The 16,669-nt window shown below is 33.9% G+C and overlaps 1 protein-coding gene across 1 annotated transcript; it reads right to left on the bottom strand.

The window, feature by feature from the left end:
* Positions 1-2,090: 2,090 nt before the first annotated feature.
* On the bottom strand, positions 2,091-2,950 carry LOC118855562 (40S ribosomal protein S3a-like). The gene has a single exon (XM_036765697.1). It carries the CDS (start codon positions 2,928-2,930, stop codon positions 2,136-2,138), a length of 795 nt encoding a protein of 264 aa, XP_036621592.1. The 5' UTR covers positions 2,931-2,950; the 3' UTR covers positions 2,091-2,135.
* Positions 2,951-16,669: the final 13,719 nt, after the last annotated feature.

The following is a 16,669-nucleotide window of genomic DNA, read 5'->3' on the forward strand; positions in this document are numbered from 1 at the left end:
GTAAACTCCTAGGAATATTGTCGCCAAATTCTGGAACTCCCAGGTCAAGGAGAAAATACTGCAAGCAGCCAGAAAGAAACAATTTGAGTATTATGGAAACACAATCAGGAAAGCATAGGATCTAGCAGCTGCTACCTTAAGGGATTGAATGGCCTGGAATATGATATTCCAGAGGTCAATGGAGCTAGGATTAAAACCAAGAATCTCCTACCCAGTAAAACTGAATATCATGCTCCAAGGCAAAATATGGATTTTCTATAAAATAGACTTTCAAGCTTTCTCAGTGAAAAGACCAGAGCTGAATAGAAAATGTCACTTTCAAACACAAGAATCAAGAGAAGCATGAAAAGGTAAACAAGAAAGAGAAATCATAAGGGACTTACTAAAGTTGAACTGTTTTGTTTACATTTCTACATGGAAAGATGATGTTTATGATTCATAAGACCTCAGTATCATAGTAGCTGAAAGGAATATGCATATATATATATATAAACACACACACATATGTGTGTTTCTATGTACATATATATGTAGGTATATATATGTATGTGTGTGTGTGTGTGTGTGTGTATAGACAGAAGGCACAGGGTGAGTTGAATAGGAAGGGATGATATCCAAAAAAACATCAAATTAAGGGATAAGAGAGGAATATATTGAGAGAGGGAGAAAGGGTGAGATAGAATGGGGTAAATTATCTCGCATAAAAGTGGCAAGAAAAAGTGGTTCTATAGGAAGGGAAGATGGGGCAGGTGAGGATAAATGAGTAAATCTTGCTCTCATCAGATTTGACTTGAGGAGGGAATACCATGCACACTCAATTGGGTATATTTCCCCACAGGAAAGAAGGAGGAAGAAGATAAAAAGGGGGGATGATAGAAGGGAGGGCAGACAGGGGGAGGAGGTAATCAAAAACAAACACACTTGAAAAGGGACAGGATCAAGGGAGAAAATTCAATAAAATGGGATAGGTTAGGAAGGAGGAAAACACAATCTTTCACAACATGAGTATTGTGGAAGGGTTTTACATAATGATACACATGTGGCCTATGTTGAATTTCTTGTCTTCTTAGGGAGGGTGGGCTGGAAGGGAAGATGGGAGAGAATTTGGAACTCAAAGTTTTAAAAACAGATATTCAAAAACAAAAAAATAAGTTTTTGCATACAACTAGGAAATAAGATACACAGGTAGTGGAGCGTAGAAATTTATCTTGCCCTACAAGAGAAGAAGGCAAAAGGGGATGGGAGGGGAATGGGGTGACAAAATGGAGGGCCGACTGGGGAACGGGGCAATCAGAATATATGCCGTCTTGGAGTGGGCAGGAGGGTAGAAATGGGGAGAAAATTTGTAATTCAAACTCTTGTGAAAATCAATGCTGAAAACTAAATATATTTAATAAATTAAATAAAAAAGACCTACATCACCGAAGTAGAAAAAAGAGCATATTAGTAAACTGAGTATGAAATTAAAAAAAAAAACAAAAAACAAATTAAGAATCCGCAATTAAAAAACAAATCAGTCATCATCAATAAATTAAAAGAAAAGTTAAGAAAATCGAAAGTAAGAAAACCATTGACTAATAAAAAAAAACCCTGATGTAATTTTATTTTTAAAACTCAATAAAATAGGTAAACCATAGAATAATTTTATTTAAAAAGAAAACCAAATTAGCAATATAAAAAGTGAAAAATTTGAGTTCACCCCTAATGAAGATATAATTAAGGCAATTGTTGAGACCTATTTTGTAATAAAACTGGCAATTTAAGTGAAATGGATGAATATCTACCAGAATATAAAGTGTATAGTTTAACAGAAAAGGAAATAGCATACTTAACCCTGTCTTAGGGAAAGAAATTGAACAAGCTATTAATGTGCTCCCTAAGAAAAAATTCCCTGTACCAGGTATAAGTAAATTCTTTTTTCTTTTTTTTTTTTTTTGGTTTTATAACAAGTTTATTTACAGAGCAATTATACAATTTCATTGGGTAATATTAAGCCATGTACTTGTCACATTTATGAGAAAACTTATCCAAGCAGCAAATATTCCTGCCATTTTTATTTATAAACCTTAAAAAAAAAAAAAACAAAACCATCACAATGATAAATTTTTATTTCTCAACTTTTAAAAAGTTCTTATTTAGACAGATTCTTGAACTGGTGGTTCATAGCCATCAGCCCTTTCTACTTTTGTGCCTGTTTCATCTCCTGAAGGTTTTCCAGAGCCACCACCTTCACCATGCAGTTCCATTAGCTTTCCCAATTCAAATTTGGGCTTCTTAAGCATCTTGACTTTTCGGACAAATACATCATGGAGAGGGTAAATGGACTGGCAAGCCTTCTCTATGTCTTTTCCAATGCTATCTGGAATTAATTTATTGACAACTTCTTTCAAGTCATTTGTCTGCACCTCTCGGGTCATGATTTCCATCATTTTCTTATGAATCTGACGAACCTGTTGGCGCTGGGCATAAGAGGTCTTACGGATCTGGTTGTTGCGCTTTTTGGTAAAACCAACACAAAAGAGGCGGAGCAAGTACCCATCAGTAGTTTTAACATCAACATGGGCTTCAATCATGGTCTGCCACTTTTTGACCATGGAGCACATCTTGTCCCGGGTAAGGTCCATTCCATGGAAATTAGTCAAACAATTTTTACCCTGAACATCTTCAGTAATTAACTTGAACTTACGAAAAGCAACCTCATCATTCTGCAAATCAGCAAGACTCACTTCAAAAACTCGACCTTTGAGGCCATCAGAGGCAATTTTTGTTCCTTGAGTCCTTGTTACCAGTGTTTTGCCAATATTGCGAATGTTGAACATAGCTGGTGCTTTTACATCATACCAATCCTTCTTCGAAAATGGATCAACCACTTTCTTCTTGGCTCCTTTTTTGCCGCCTTTGGTGAGGTGCTTATTCTTGCCCACCGCCATGATCCCGCTCTGAAAGCCAAAAGAGGTATAAGTAAATTCTAACAATCATTTAAAGAATTCCAGTACTATATGAATTATTTGAAAAAATGAGCAAAGAAGGAGTCACATCAAATTCATTTTCTGTGACAAATATAGTGCTGATACATAAACAAAGAAGAGCAAAAACAGAAAAAGAAAACTATAGAATGATCTCCCTAATAAATACTCATGTAATAAATAAATAAATAAAATATTATCAAGGAGGTTATAGCAATATATCATAAGGATTATACCCTATTGCAAGGTGGCATTTATATCAGGAATGCAAGGCTATTTCAATATTAGGAAAACTATCAGCATAATTAATTGTATCAATAACAAAAATAAAACAAAAAAATATGATTATATCAATAGATGCAGAAAAAGATTTCAAAACCATAAAACACTAATTACTATTAAAACAATAGATAACATAGGACCAAATGCACCTTTCTTTAAAATCATATGTAGTATTTATCTAAAACTATGAGCAAGCTTATATGTATTAGGGATAATCTAGAAGTATTCCATATAAGATCAAGAATGCCCATTTTCCTAACTATTATTCAACATTGTTGTAGAAATGTTAGTCATAGCAATAAGAAAAGAAAGAGAAATTGAAGGAATTAGAATAGGCAATGAAAGAAAAAAAGCTATCACTCTTTGCCTATGATATAATGGTATATTTAGAGAACTCTAGAGATATTCAACTAAAAAACTTGTTGAAATAACTTCATCAGAGTTGTAAGATGTAGAATACAACCATATAAATTAGCAGCATCTCTTTATGCTACTGACAAAGTAAGGAGCAAGAGATAGAATTTCCATTTAAAATAATTGTAGATAATATAAAATACTTGTGATTCTACCTGCCAACATATACCAAAAAACTATATTGCGCAATTACAAAACACATTTCACACAATTAAAGCCATATCTGAATAATTTGAAAAATATTTATTGCACATGGGCAGGTCAAACCACTATAGTAAAAATGATAATTCTAACTAAATTAGTTTGCTTATTAAATGCCATACCCATCAAACTACCAAAAATGTTTTCTAGTGCTAGGAAAAAAATCAAGATAAAACTCATCTAGAAGAATAAATGGTGAAGAATATCAAGGAAATCTTTGGAAAATAAAAGTGAAGGAAGGTAGCCTAGCCATATCAGATCTCAAACTTTATTATACAGCACATAAAACTGTATTATAATCAGAATAATCTGGTACTGGCTAAGATTAAGTAGTGTATCAGTGCAATAGATTAGGTTCACAATGCATAGTAGTAAATGACCACAGTAGTCTAGTATTTGACAAACCCAATGATCCAAGATTTTGGAACAAGAAATCACTATCTGACAATAGTTGCTGGCAAAATTAGGAAGCAGTTTGGCAGAAACTAGGCATACACCAACATCACACTCTAATTTAGACATAAAGAGTGATGTCATCAGCAAACCAGGAGAGCACAGGATGTTTAACCTATTAGATATATCAATAGTAGAAGAATTTAAGACAAAACAAGAGATAGAAAACATTATTGGGCATAGAAAAAAAAAGGTTTGCACAAGCATAACCAATGCAGCCAAGATTCAAAAAAGCAGGAAACTGGGAAATATTTAAAAGCAATTTTCTTTGATAAAGTTCTAATTTCCCGAATATATAGAGAATTGTATGAATTTGTGAAAATGAGAGTCATTTCCCAGATGACAAATGGTCAAATGACATGAGCAGCCAGTTTTCAATCGAAGAAATTAAAGCTATTTCTAGTCACAGAAAATGCTCTAAATCAGTATTAATTAGAGAAATTAAAATGAAAACAACCACATACCTATGATATTAGCAATTGTGACAGAAATGTTGGAGGAGACTGGAACAGTAGGGATAGCAATGCATTGTTGGTGAAATTGTAAAAAGATCCAACCATTCTGGAGAGCAATTTGGAACTATATCTAAAGCACTATAAAATTGCACATACCATTTGAACCGGAAATACCAATACTAGGTCTGCATCCCAAGGAGATTTTTTTAAAAGGAAAAGGATCTAAATGTGCAAAAATATCTATAGCAGGTCTTTGTGTAGTTACAAAGAATTGGAAATTGAAGGGATGTTCATCAATTGGGGAATGGCTGAACAAATTATAGTGTAGGATTTGTAATGGAAAACTATTATACTATAAGAAATGAGAACAAGAAGCTTTCATAAAAATCTGGAAAGATTTACATCTACTGATGCAAAATGAAGTGAGCGGAACCAGGAGAACATTGTACATTTTAATAGAAATATTGTATAATGATCAAATGTGAATGATTTAACTATTCTCATCAATGCAAAGATCCAAGCCAATTCTGAAAGACCCATGATAGAAAATGCTACCCACCTCCAGGGAAAGAACTGATAGGAACCTGAATGATGATGGATGCATACTTTTTAATACTCTATTATGTTCATTTATTTGTTTTGATCTGGGTTTTCTTTTGCAATGTGGATAATGTGCAAGTGTTTTCATGAATGCACATGTATGACCTATATCAAATTGCTTTCTCAAGCATGGGGAATGTCATAGAAGGAGGGTGGAAGAGAATATGGAAATCAAAATTTAGAAAAAAAAAAGAATGTTAAGTTTTTTTGTTTACCTGTAATTGAGAAATAAAATAAAATAAAAATGGAATGGGTTTGAGTACAATTATAAAGGCTTACTGTAGCAAGAAGAGTCATCTATTATTTTAAGACCGCAGTGAAAAACTAGACAGTGGAGAGAGATGAAAATGTCATATTAAATTACATGGAAGGGAAAAAAGTGTTAGACACTCTCATTGTTTGATATATAATTTTTTGTCTCTATTTCTGTCTTCCTTCACTGATATTTTTTCACTCTTCAGTATTCCAGTCTTGTGATCATCTTGCAAGCAACAGGATTTTTTTATCATAACAACAATTATTAGCAGCTGTATTTTTCTTAATTTATTTTCTTGCTTTTCTTAAAAAAAAAAGCCCTTCTGATAGAAGATCAACAATGACCCGTCTAGGTACCAATTCCCTCTGAAGACCTTTCAGCAGCAATGTTTGTCAGTTATTATCATTGGTTTTTTAATTTTGATATTAATTTTCTCTGTCCTTTGGTAAATGTAATCCTGTTTCATTATAAACTTCATTATTCCTTGAAACTCTTTGCTTCCTCACAATGGTTGCTTTGATGTCTAACAGTTAGTGAAGTATTCTTCTCATGTGTTAAACTTTCTATGTATTTCCTAAGGATAATATCTTTCTTAAAAACTACAAAAGTCTATTTTTTTAAACAGTCATTAAACACATGGATGGGGCATAAGATCCAGCACTCAAATGCTATAGAACTAAATAAGGTAGGCAAGTCAACTTTTTCTGGTTTCATCTGGCCCAGGTCAGACATTGAATCAGTCTCATGTCCATAGAAGCCTGTATATATAAGCATTCCTGTCAGAAAATAAAATTATTGTGCATCCCAAGGAATTCACATGTAACTATAGATGCAGAAATAATAGAATCTTGAAGATTTGCTAGTTCACCTTTTTCTTGTTTTACAAATGAGGAAACCAAAGTTTAAAGAGTTTACTTTCCCAAATTACTCAGGTACTAATTGGTGAGGCATTATTTGAATTCAGGTCCTCCGACTCCAAGTCAGTGCTCCTTCCACTGTGCAACTTTAACCAATTTGTGTTCTCAATTCTTTATGCAATCAGTGGTGATATAATTATAGAGATAGAGGTTAAGAAACTATGAATCATTATACACAACCACAGATATGTGGATTCTGTGATGACTAACCTTGATAGACTTCACTCTTCTCAGCAAGACAAGGTTCAAAGACAACTCCAAAGGACTCAGGATGGAGAAAGCTATCTACATCCAAAGAAAGAACAATGGAGTCTGAATGCAGATTGAGGCACACTGTATGCTCTCCATTTTCGCTTGGTTTCTCTCTTTTCCTTTTTTTTTTTTTTTTTGGTTTTGTTTCTTCTTTCTCATGATTCATTCCATTGGTCATAATTCTTCTTCACAATTTGACTATTGTGTAAATAAGTTAAATGAGAAGTTATATGCAGAAGATATATCGGATTCCATGCTGTCTTGGGGAGGGAGCAGGGAGGCAGGGAAGAAAATATGGAACTCAAAATTATGTGGAACTAAGTGTCGTAAACTAAAAGTAAAAAAAAAAATTAATTATAAAAAAAGAAACTATGAATCTACCAATGACAGAAGTATAGGCTATTATTAAATCACACTAATTTATTTTCATTTGTTTTTCTTGCAGGAGACTTGTTTTCTAAAAATAAGCAGTATCAACATATATGATACCATTATACATGTTAAAGTTATAATTAATCATGCTAATGTTTTAATGCAATTTTACTTTTACAATAGATTAAAACAAATAAAAGTCATACACCAGGAGGCCCATATTTATTCAGAGAAACCTCAGAAATGGAAGCTGAGAAAGAGTAACTTTTAAGTCAATTAGACTCTTCACTCAAATAAGAATGAAGATATATTTCAGTTAATTTAATTGTACTTCTATTCAGATACAATACTATATCCATTTAATTAGTTTGCTTAGCAAATTAAAGTTTTTATAATCTGTATAACTACACACACAGTATTATTCAACGATTGGAATTTGAAATGTGTGAGCTCATTAACTGTTTTATAAATGAGAATGTATTTCTTTCATGTGAATAACGATGTATCTGATATTTATTTAATTCAGATTTTCTTTGGGAGGAAGAAGAAAAAGGTATTTTTCTCAGGAAATTATTTTTGCTACAAAAAGATGGTCTTAAAAGGCCCTCAGAAAACAATTTTAGTCTTTCTGAAATGGGAAGCAAATGCTGCCCTCACTTTTTCTATAATATATTGTCTGTTTCTTACATATTTGGTATGTAGAAAATAAACATAATTATGTTATCAAACAAGTCACATGCTATTTCATCACATCATCTAATGCAATATAGCAGATAGCTCATACTAAATATATATGACCACTTTCCCATAAGCACTTAAATTCAAATGGATATTTATGATAATATACAGAGCCTGGGCAGAGAATATAATGTTGAGCTTAGAGTCAGGGAGACTTGTTTTCAAATCCCACCTCTAATGCTTGCTAGCTGTGTGATTCTGGACAAGTTACTTAAACTTTATGCTCCTCAGGCAGTTATACATTGGTTGTGGCCTGCATTGGTGGAGGGAGTTACCACAACTGATGATGAAATCTCAGATCCTATATGTAGTTGAACATTTTAAAATAATGTGTAAATTCAAGTTCTTTAGGATGTGGAAGGGCACAGTCAGAGTTGATTTTACTGATGAAGGGACAAAGTGACATTTGCACTTTTGTCATTTATAATTGGTGGTTTCTATTTAATGGAGACTTTCACCATGTGATTCCAGGAGAGCTAGAAGACTGAAAAGTTAACTAAAAAGTTTGAATAGTATGTGAAACAAATTGGCAAATTTATGTTTTAGAAGGTAGGTCTTAAAGAACAATAATGGCTTCTACTTAATAAAACATTGCCTGACCAACTTATGATAAAGGATTCAATGTCACATTGTTTTGTACCAACATTTTAAAGAATGTTCTAGGATTAGATAAGTTAACACTATAATCTTATCTTGAAAAAAGTTAAATAATATATGCAGCTTAGTGTTATGCACATAGTAGAGGCTCAATAAATTTAGATTAATGGAAGATGTTTGAGTAAATTGTTGACATTGATTAGAGAGCATCCTCACTCCAGAATCTATTTGTGATAGTTGTGGTTGTCTCATTAGCACGAATACTCTTTAGTTTAACCTGAGAATTTGTGATTGGTAATACATGCAGAGTAAAAACCTGGGTTTTTGTATAAAATGTTTCTCATTGGTGTTGAGAACATTATTTTCTGTCTAGGGGAGAACAAAAGACTGGAGGCATGAGGATAACTTGCTTTATTTTTCCGGGTAGCAACCAAATTCTCCCATGGAGAGGGAATGCCAGACTAGAATTATAATTTTCTATTACCTTCGACCATCTCAGCCTCACATAAATATTGCTAATATAAGGTAAATTATTTTAGGTTTAAGACATTTTTCTGGTCAAAATCTGGTGATGAGGAAGGATTTAAGGGTTTTCTATTTCCCCTTCACTAGAAGGAACTTCCACACAGACTTCCATGGAAAGAGAGAGAGGAAGAGGAAGATAAAAAAGTCATTATGAAACTCTGCTTTTTCTGTCATGTGGCAAGAACTGGGAAAGGGAAAAACAAAGTGGAAATAGATATTCCTTGGCAGAGCCCTTATTGGATATGGTACAGACATAGAATAGATGCACAGAATTATATGCATTGTATAAAAGCAAATTGAAAGCATTCTGAGGAAAAGAAAAGAAGAATGTCGTAGCCACCCCAAATAAGCAAAAATAACAGCTGCATTTGTAAAGGACAAGTGAATTTAATTCCATACTTTTGCTAATTCCTCAGATAATCTAGTTATTAATAGATGACAGGGGACATATGATCTATTATACACACATATATGTATGCTTATGTATCATATGTGTATATAGATATGTGTATATGTATATGTATGCATATATACATATACAGACACACATATACAAACATACACATATACATATATATGCATGTATATATAAATAGATACACACATGTATGTATATGTGTCAATCTATCTATCTATCCATCCATCTATATAGCTATATATATACGTGTGTGTATGTCTGTGTATGTGTGTATGCACCCAAGTAAGTAATAGGTTACTCACAACTGGAAGGTTTTAAGTGCGAACAGAAAAGATGAGTGGCTTGTTATATTTTTTCTCCATTTTTAAATTTATTTATTTAATTTATTTATTATTTTTAGTTTTCAGCATTGGTTTTCACAACAGTTTGAATTACAAATTTTCTCCCCATTTCTACCCTCCCACACACTCCAAGATGGCATATATTCTGGTTGCCCAGTTCCACAGTCATCCCTGCCTTCTTTCACCCCACTCCCCCACCCGCATCCCCTTTTCCCTTACTTTCTTGTAGGGCAAGATAAATTTCTATGCCCCATTGCCTGTATATCTTATTTTCTACTTGCATGCAAAAAAAATTGAACATCTGCTTTTAAAACTTTGAGGTCCAAATTCTCTCCCCTCTTCTCTCCTCACCCACCCTCCCTAAGAAGGCAAGCAATTCAACATAGGCCACATACGTATTATTATGTAAAATCCTTCTACAATACTTATGTTGTGAGAGGCTAAATATATTTTACTCCTTCCTATCCTATCCCCCTTTATTCAGTTTTCTCCCCTAACCCTGTCCCTTTTCGAAAGAGTTTGATTTTCATTACCTCTTGCCCCTATCTGCTCTCCCTTTTATCGTCCTCCATTTTTTTCTCCTTCCTCCTTCTTTCCTGTGGGGTAAGATACCCAATTGAGTCTGTATGTTATTCCTTCCTCAGGCCAAATCCGAGGAGAGCAAGATTCCCTCATTCCCCCTCACCTATCCTCTCTTCCCTTTCTACAAAACTGCTTTTTCTTGCCACTTTTGTGTGAGATAATTTAACCCATTCTATCTCTCCCTTTCTCCCTCTCTCAATATATTCCTCTCTCATCACCTAATTTGATTTTTTTCTTTAGATATCGTCCCTTCATATTCAACTCCCCCTGTGCCCTCTGTCTATATATATATATATATATATATATATATATATATATATGGATATATGGATATATTATATATATGGATATGTATATTCCCTTCATATACCCTAATACTGAGGTCTCATGAATTATACACATCATCTTTCCATGTAGGAATGTAAAAAAAAACAGTTAAACTTTAGTAAGTCCCTTATGATTTCTCTTTCTTGTTTATCTTTTCATGCTTCTCTTGAGTCTTTTGTTTGAAAGTTAAATTTTCTATTCAGCTCTGGTCTTTTCACTGAGAAAGCTTGTAAGTCCTCTATTTTATTGAAAATCCATATTTTGCCTTGGAGCATGATACTCAGTTTTGCTGGGTAGGTGATTCTTAGTTTTAATCCCAGCTACAATGACCTCCGGAATATCTTATTCCAAGCCCTTTGATCCCTTATTGTAGAAGCTGCTAGATCTTGTGTTATCCTGATTGTGGCCACAATACTCAAATTGTTTCTTTCTGGCTGATTGCAGTATTTTCTTCTTGACCTGGGAGCTCTGGAATTTGGGGAAAACATTCCTAGGAGTTTTCTTTTTGAGATCTTTTCCAGGAGGCAATCTGGGGATTCTGTCAATTTGTATTTTATCATCTGGCTCTAGATTATCAGGGCAGTTTTCCTTGATAATTCCTTGAAAGATGATATCTAGGCTGTTTTGTTTTGATCATAGCTTTCAGGTCATCCAATAATTTTAAAATTATCTCTCGTGGAGCTATTTTCCATGTCAGTGGTTTTTCCAATGAGATATTCGACATTGTCTTCCATATTTTCATTCCTTTGGTTCTGTTTTATAATATCTTCATTTCTCATCAAGCCACTAGCTTCCACTTGCTCCAGTCTAATTTTTAAGTTAGTATTTTCTTCAGTGGTCTTTTGGACTTCCCTTTCCATTTGGCCAATTCTACCTTTCAAGGCATTCTTCTCCTCATTGGCTTTTTGGAGCTCTTTTGCCATTTCAGTTAGTCTATTTTTCAAGGTGTTATTTTCTTCAGCATTTTTTGGGTCCCCTTTAGCAAGCCATTGACTTATTTTTCACAGTTTTCTCACCTCATTCTCATTTCTCTTCCCAATTTTTCCTTTACTTCTCTTACTTGGATTTCCGAATCCTTTTTGAACTCTTTCATGGCCTGAAACCAGTTCATGTTTTTCTTGGTGGCTTTTGATGTAGGCTCTTTGACTTTGTTGACTTCTGGCTGTATGTTTTGGTCTTCTTTGTCACCAAAGAAAGATTCCAAAGTCTGAGTCTGAATCAGAGTTCATTTCTGCTGCCTGGCCATGTTCCCAGCCAACTTACTTGACCCTTGAGTTTTTCATTGGGGTATGACTGCTTGTAGAGTATAGAGTACTTTGTTCCAAGCTTGAGGGGATGTGCTTTTGTTTTCAGAGCTATTTCTACACAGGATGCTGTGCCACACCAGTGCTACTCCTTCCCCAAAACCGCCCACCCAGATTGGACTCAGATCTAAGCTGGCTCTGCACTCCTGCTCAGTTTCACCACTTAATTCCTCTCACTAGGTTGACCTGAGGCTGGAATCAACTGCAGCTGTAGCTCTGTAAGTAGCTTCAGAGCTGTATCACCTTTGCTGCCCCCAGCATGTTGGCCGAACCATGACCTCCTTTCACTCTTTCCCCCAACTGTTCCCACTAACTTTCTGTGTTGTATTTTGTGTTTGTGAGTTGAGAAGTCTGGTAACTGCCACAGCGCACTGATTCAGGGCACTAGGGCCCGTTCTTCCCAGCTCCTGGTCTGGTTGGTACAGGCACAGCCCATGCTGGGCTCTGCTATGCTCTGCTCCCAGTTCCCTGAAGTAGACCTTACCCCACCACCATCCAGGCTGTCTTGGGCTGCAGTCCTGCTTCCCTCTGCTATTTTGTGCCTTCTACACTTCTAGAATTTGTTCAGAGCCATTTTTATACATGTTTGGAGGGACCAGGTGGGGGAGTTCACAGAAGTCTCTGCTTTCCAGCTGCCATCTTGCTTGATACATCATGAGTGCCTTTTTAAGTAATGATTTGGATGTATATGTTTTGTGAGTTCATTTCCGGTTCTGAAAATATGTGATTCTGGTTGCCAGGAAAGTGGGAAACTGAAAAAGAATTCCAGGATTGAAGACAATGAATAGAAGCATTAACTACTGCTTAATTTTGCCAAGATTTGACTCTGTATAAGCACATTATAAATCAGATTTTGCTACTCTATGGCATAAATCAAGTCATAGTTATTCTAAATAAACATGGATAGAGAGATTAGAGGAACAATCCACAAAATCAAGAAAATCCAATCTAAGTTTTTCCTCAAGCATCCAAATAGCCCTTCTTTTCGAAGATCTCTTTAAAATGAATTCTTTTGAATAGAACATTTATGTAAGACACGAGTCAGGCAATCAAGCTGCAGATCAAAATTGATGAAATTCTATCCAACACTTGGAATTTCATATGTTTTTGTCACTATATGAATCAACAGCAGAAAAATGAAACAAGATATTCATTGGAATTATATTTTTTTAAAATATAAGGAAAAGATGAAAAAAAAAGGATTATGTAGATTGATGAAAAATCCAACATAAGGAGTAATGGTAGCTATGCTAGAATCATTAGTATATATAACATGAATATATATTTAGTGTATTTCACTTCAAAACCCAACATGTTGTTTACCTAAAATGATGAGTATATAGCAATGTTTGAGAGGGTACTTACATAATGATTTAAAAAAGAAACACTACTGCTTATCTCTTAGAAACACAAAGGTCATTCAAAACTAAGTATTTTGGCTCTTTAAATCTTTTCCAATGAAAACTCTTGTCATTTACCAGATATAGCAGTTCACCAATATATCCTTGTAGAATATGAATAAAAATGTAGATGAATGTTTATAGGCATATCTGTATAAGTACACATACACATGTATATATGCCTGTACATGTCTATATATTTATGAACATGTGTATATATGTAATATATTCATATGCACATAGTCTGAATATACACTCACATACATTTTAAACTATGTTCAACATGCTCTAAATAGGTAGAATTTCATTTATCAGATAATTGATGAATATTCATTGGATATTTAAATATTTTTTGATACAAATGTATATATTTATATACGTATGTACACATGTGTATATTTGTGTGTAGAAATATATGTATATATACATTTTAACGTGTATCTCATGGCATATGTGATATGCATGTGTGTACAACATGTGTGTACATATATACAAGTATCTGAATATCTCAACCAATCAATAAACATTAAACATATTTGGCACCTAGTCTGTGCAAAATATTTTGCTAAGTGCTAGAATATACATCATACACTTATGCATACATGTACAAATACATACATATACATATGCATGTAGACAGGTACGTATACATATACACACGCATATACCTACACATAGATTGCATACAGCTATATAGATTGATAGGAAGGAAGGAAAGAAGAAGAAAAGGAAAGAAAGAAAGAAAGAAAGAAAGAAAGAAAGAAAGAAAGAAAGAAAGAAGGAAGGAAGGAAGGAAGGAAGGAAGGAAGGAAGGAAGGAAGGAAGGAAGAAAAAGAAAGAAAGAAAGGCAGGAAGGCAGGAAGGAAGGAAGAAAGAAAGAAAGAAAGAAAGAAGGAAAGAAAGGAAGGAAGAGAAAGAAAGAAAGAAGGAAAGAAAGAAAGGAAGAGAAAGAAAGAAAGGAAGAAAGAAAGAAGGAAGGAAAGAAAGAAAGGAAGAGAAAGAAAGAAAGAAACAAAGAAAGTAAGGAAGGCAGGAAGGCAGAAAGAAAGAAAGAAAGAAAGAAAGAAAGAAAGAAAGAAAGAAAGGAAGGAAGAAAAGAAAGGAAGGAAGAGAAAGAAAGAAAGAAAGAAAGAAAGAAAGAAAGAAAGAAAGGGAGGAAGGCAGAAATTAAGAAAGAAAGAAAGGCAGGAAGGCAGAAAGAAAGAAAGAAAGAAAGAAAGAAAGAAAGAAAGAAAGAGAAAGAAAGAAAGAAAGAAAGGAAGGAAGAGAAAGAAAGAAAGAAAGAAAGAAAGAAAGAAAGAAAGAAAGAGAGGAAGGCAGAAATTAAGAAAGAAAGGCAGGAAGGCAGAAAGAAAGAAAGAAAGAAAGAAAGAAAGAAAGAAAGAAAGAAAGAAAGAAAGAAAGAAAGAAAGAAAGGAAGGGAATGTAAGAAAGAAAGCAAGGAAGGAAGGAAGGAAGAAAGAAAGAAAGAAAGAAAGAAAGAAAGAAAGAAAGAACGAAAGAAGAAAAAAGAAAGGAAGAGAAAGAAAGAATGAAAGTAAGAAAGAAGAAAGAAAGAAAGAAAGAAAGAAAGAAAGAAAGAAAGAAAGAAAGAAAGAAAGAAAGGAAGGAAGGAAGGAAGGAAGGAAGGAAGGAAGGAAGAAAGAAGAAAGAAGGGAAAGAAGGAAAGAAGGAAAGAAGGAAGGAAGGAAAATAGAAAATTGGATAGAGACACAGTAGGTGGAGTGTGAGGCCTGAAGACCTGGGTTTAAATCTTTTAAAGAAATATTAATTTTTTCCCAATTACATGTAAAAACCATTGTAACATTAATTTTTTAAAAACTGAGTTTAAAATTCTCTCTCACTCCTTATCATATATTGAGAAAGCAAGCAATTTGATATAGGTTACGCTTGTGTAATCATGCAAAACATTTCCGTATTAGTAATGTGAAAGAAAACAGAGACAAAAAACAAACATAAAAGAGAAAGAAAAAAAAAATACCATGCTCCAATCTATATTCAGACTCCCATCAGTTCTCTCTCAGCATGCAGACAGCATTTTTTTATCATAAGTCTTTTAGAATTGTCTTGAATATTTGTATTGTTGAGAGTAGCTAAGTCATTCACAATTTTTCATAATACGCTATTTTTGTTACTGTGTATATTGTTCTCCTGGTTCTGCTCACTTCACTTTGCATCAGTTTGTGTAAGTGTTTCCACGGTGTTAATGACAATATCCTGCTCATCATTTCTTATGCCCCAATAGTTTTCCATCACAATCATACACTACAACTTGTTCAGTTATTCACAAATTTATGGGCATCCCCTCAACTTCCGATTTTTTTGCACCACAAAAAAAGAACTACTATAAATATATGTTGCAAATATAGGTCTTTTTTTCCTTTTGTAAAATCTCTTTGGGATACAGACCTAGTGGTTTTATTGCTGAGGCAAAGGGTATGTACAATTTTATAGCCCTATGGGTATAGTTCCTAATTGCTTGGATCTGGTCACAAGTCCACCAACAGTGCATTAGTGTCCCTATTGTGCCAATCCCCTCCAAGATTTTTCATGTTCTTTTTCTGTCATAAATGCCAATCTGATAGGTGTGACGTGATACCTCAGAGGTGTTTTAATTTGAATTTCTCAAATCAACAGAGACTGAGAGATTTTTTATATGACAATAAGCAGCTTAGATTTCTTCTTCTGAAAATTGACTTTTTATATCCTTTGACCATTAATCAGTTGGGGAATGACTCACTTTCTCATAAATTTGACACAATTCTCTGAGAAATGAGGGCTTTATAAGAGAAATTTGTCATAAAAATTTTGTGATAGATTTTTCCTTTAATTATTTATCTGACAGGTAGACTATTCCCTGCTTGCTTCTCTAATTTGTTTTTGTTAACACATTTCATGTCAAAATCATATCCGCATTTTGACCTTATCTTGCTATATATTGTGAGATATCAGTCTCCACTTAGTTTCTGCCAAACTGCTTTCCAATTATCCAAGTAATTTGTGTCAAATAATGATTTCTTGCTCCCAAGTTTTAGATCTTTGTGTTTAACAAAAATTAGATTATTATGGTCATCACCTATGATGAACGCTGTACTCAGTCTATTCTATTGATCTGTCACTTTATCTTTTAGATGGTATGAGATTATTGTGATCATGGCTGCTTTGTAATATAGTTTGCCATTTGGTATGGCTAGACAATCTTCTTTCACTTGTTTTCCAAATTAATTCTTCTGATATTCTTGATTTTTTATTATCCCAGATAAATTTTG

Source organism: Trichosurus vulpecula, chromosome 1 (assembly GCF_011100635.1).
Source record: "Trichosurus vulpecula isolate mTriVul1 chromosome 1, mTriVul1.pri, whole genome shotgun sequence".
In the NCBI taxonomy this organism is placed as follows: domain Eukaryota; kingdom Metazoa; phylum Chordata; class Mammalia; order Diprotodontia; family Phalangeridae; genus Trichosurus; species Trichosurus vulpecula.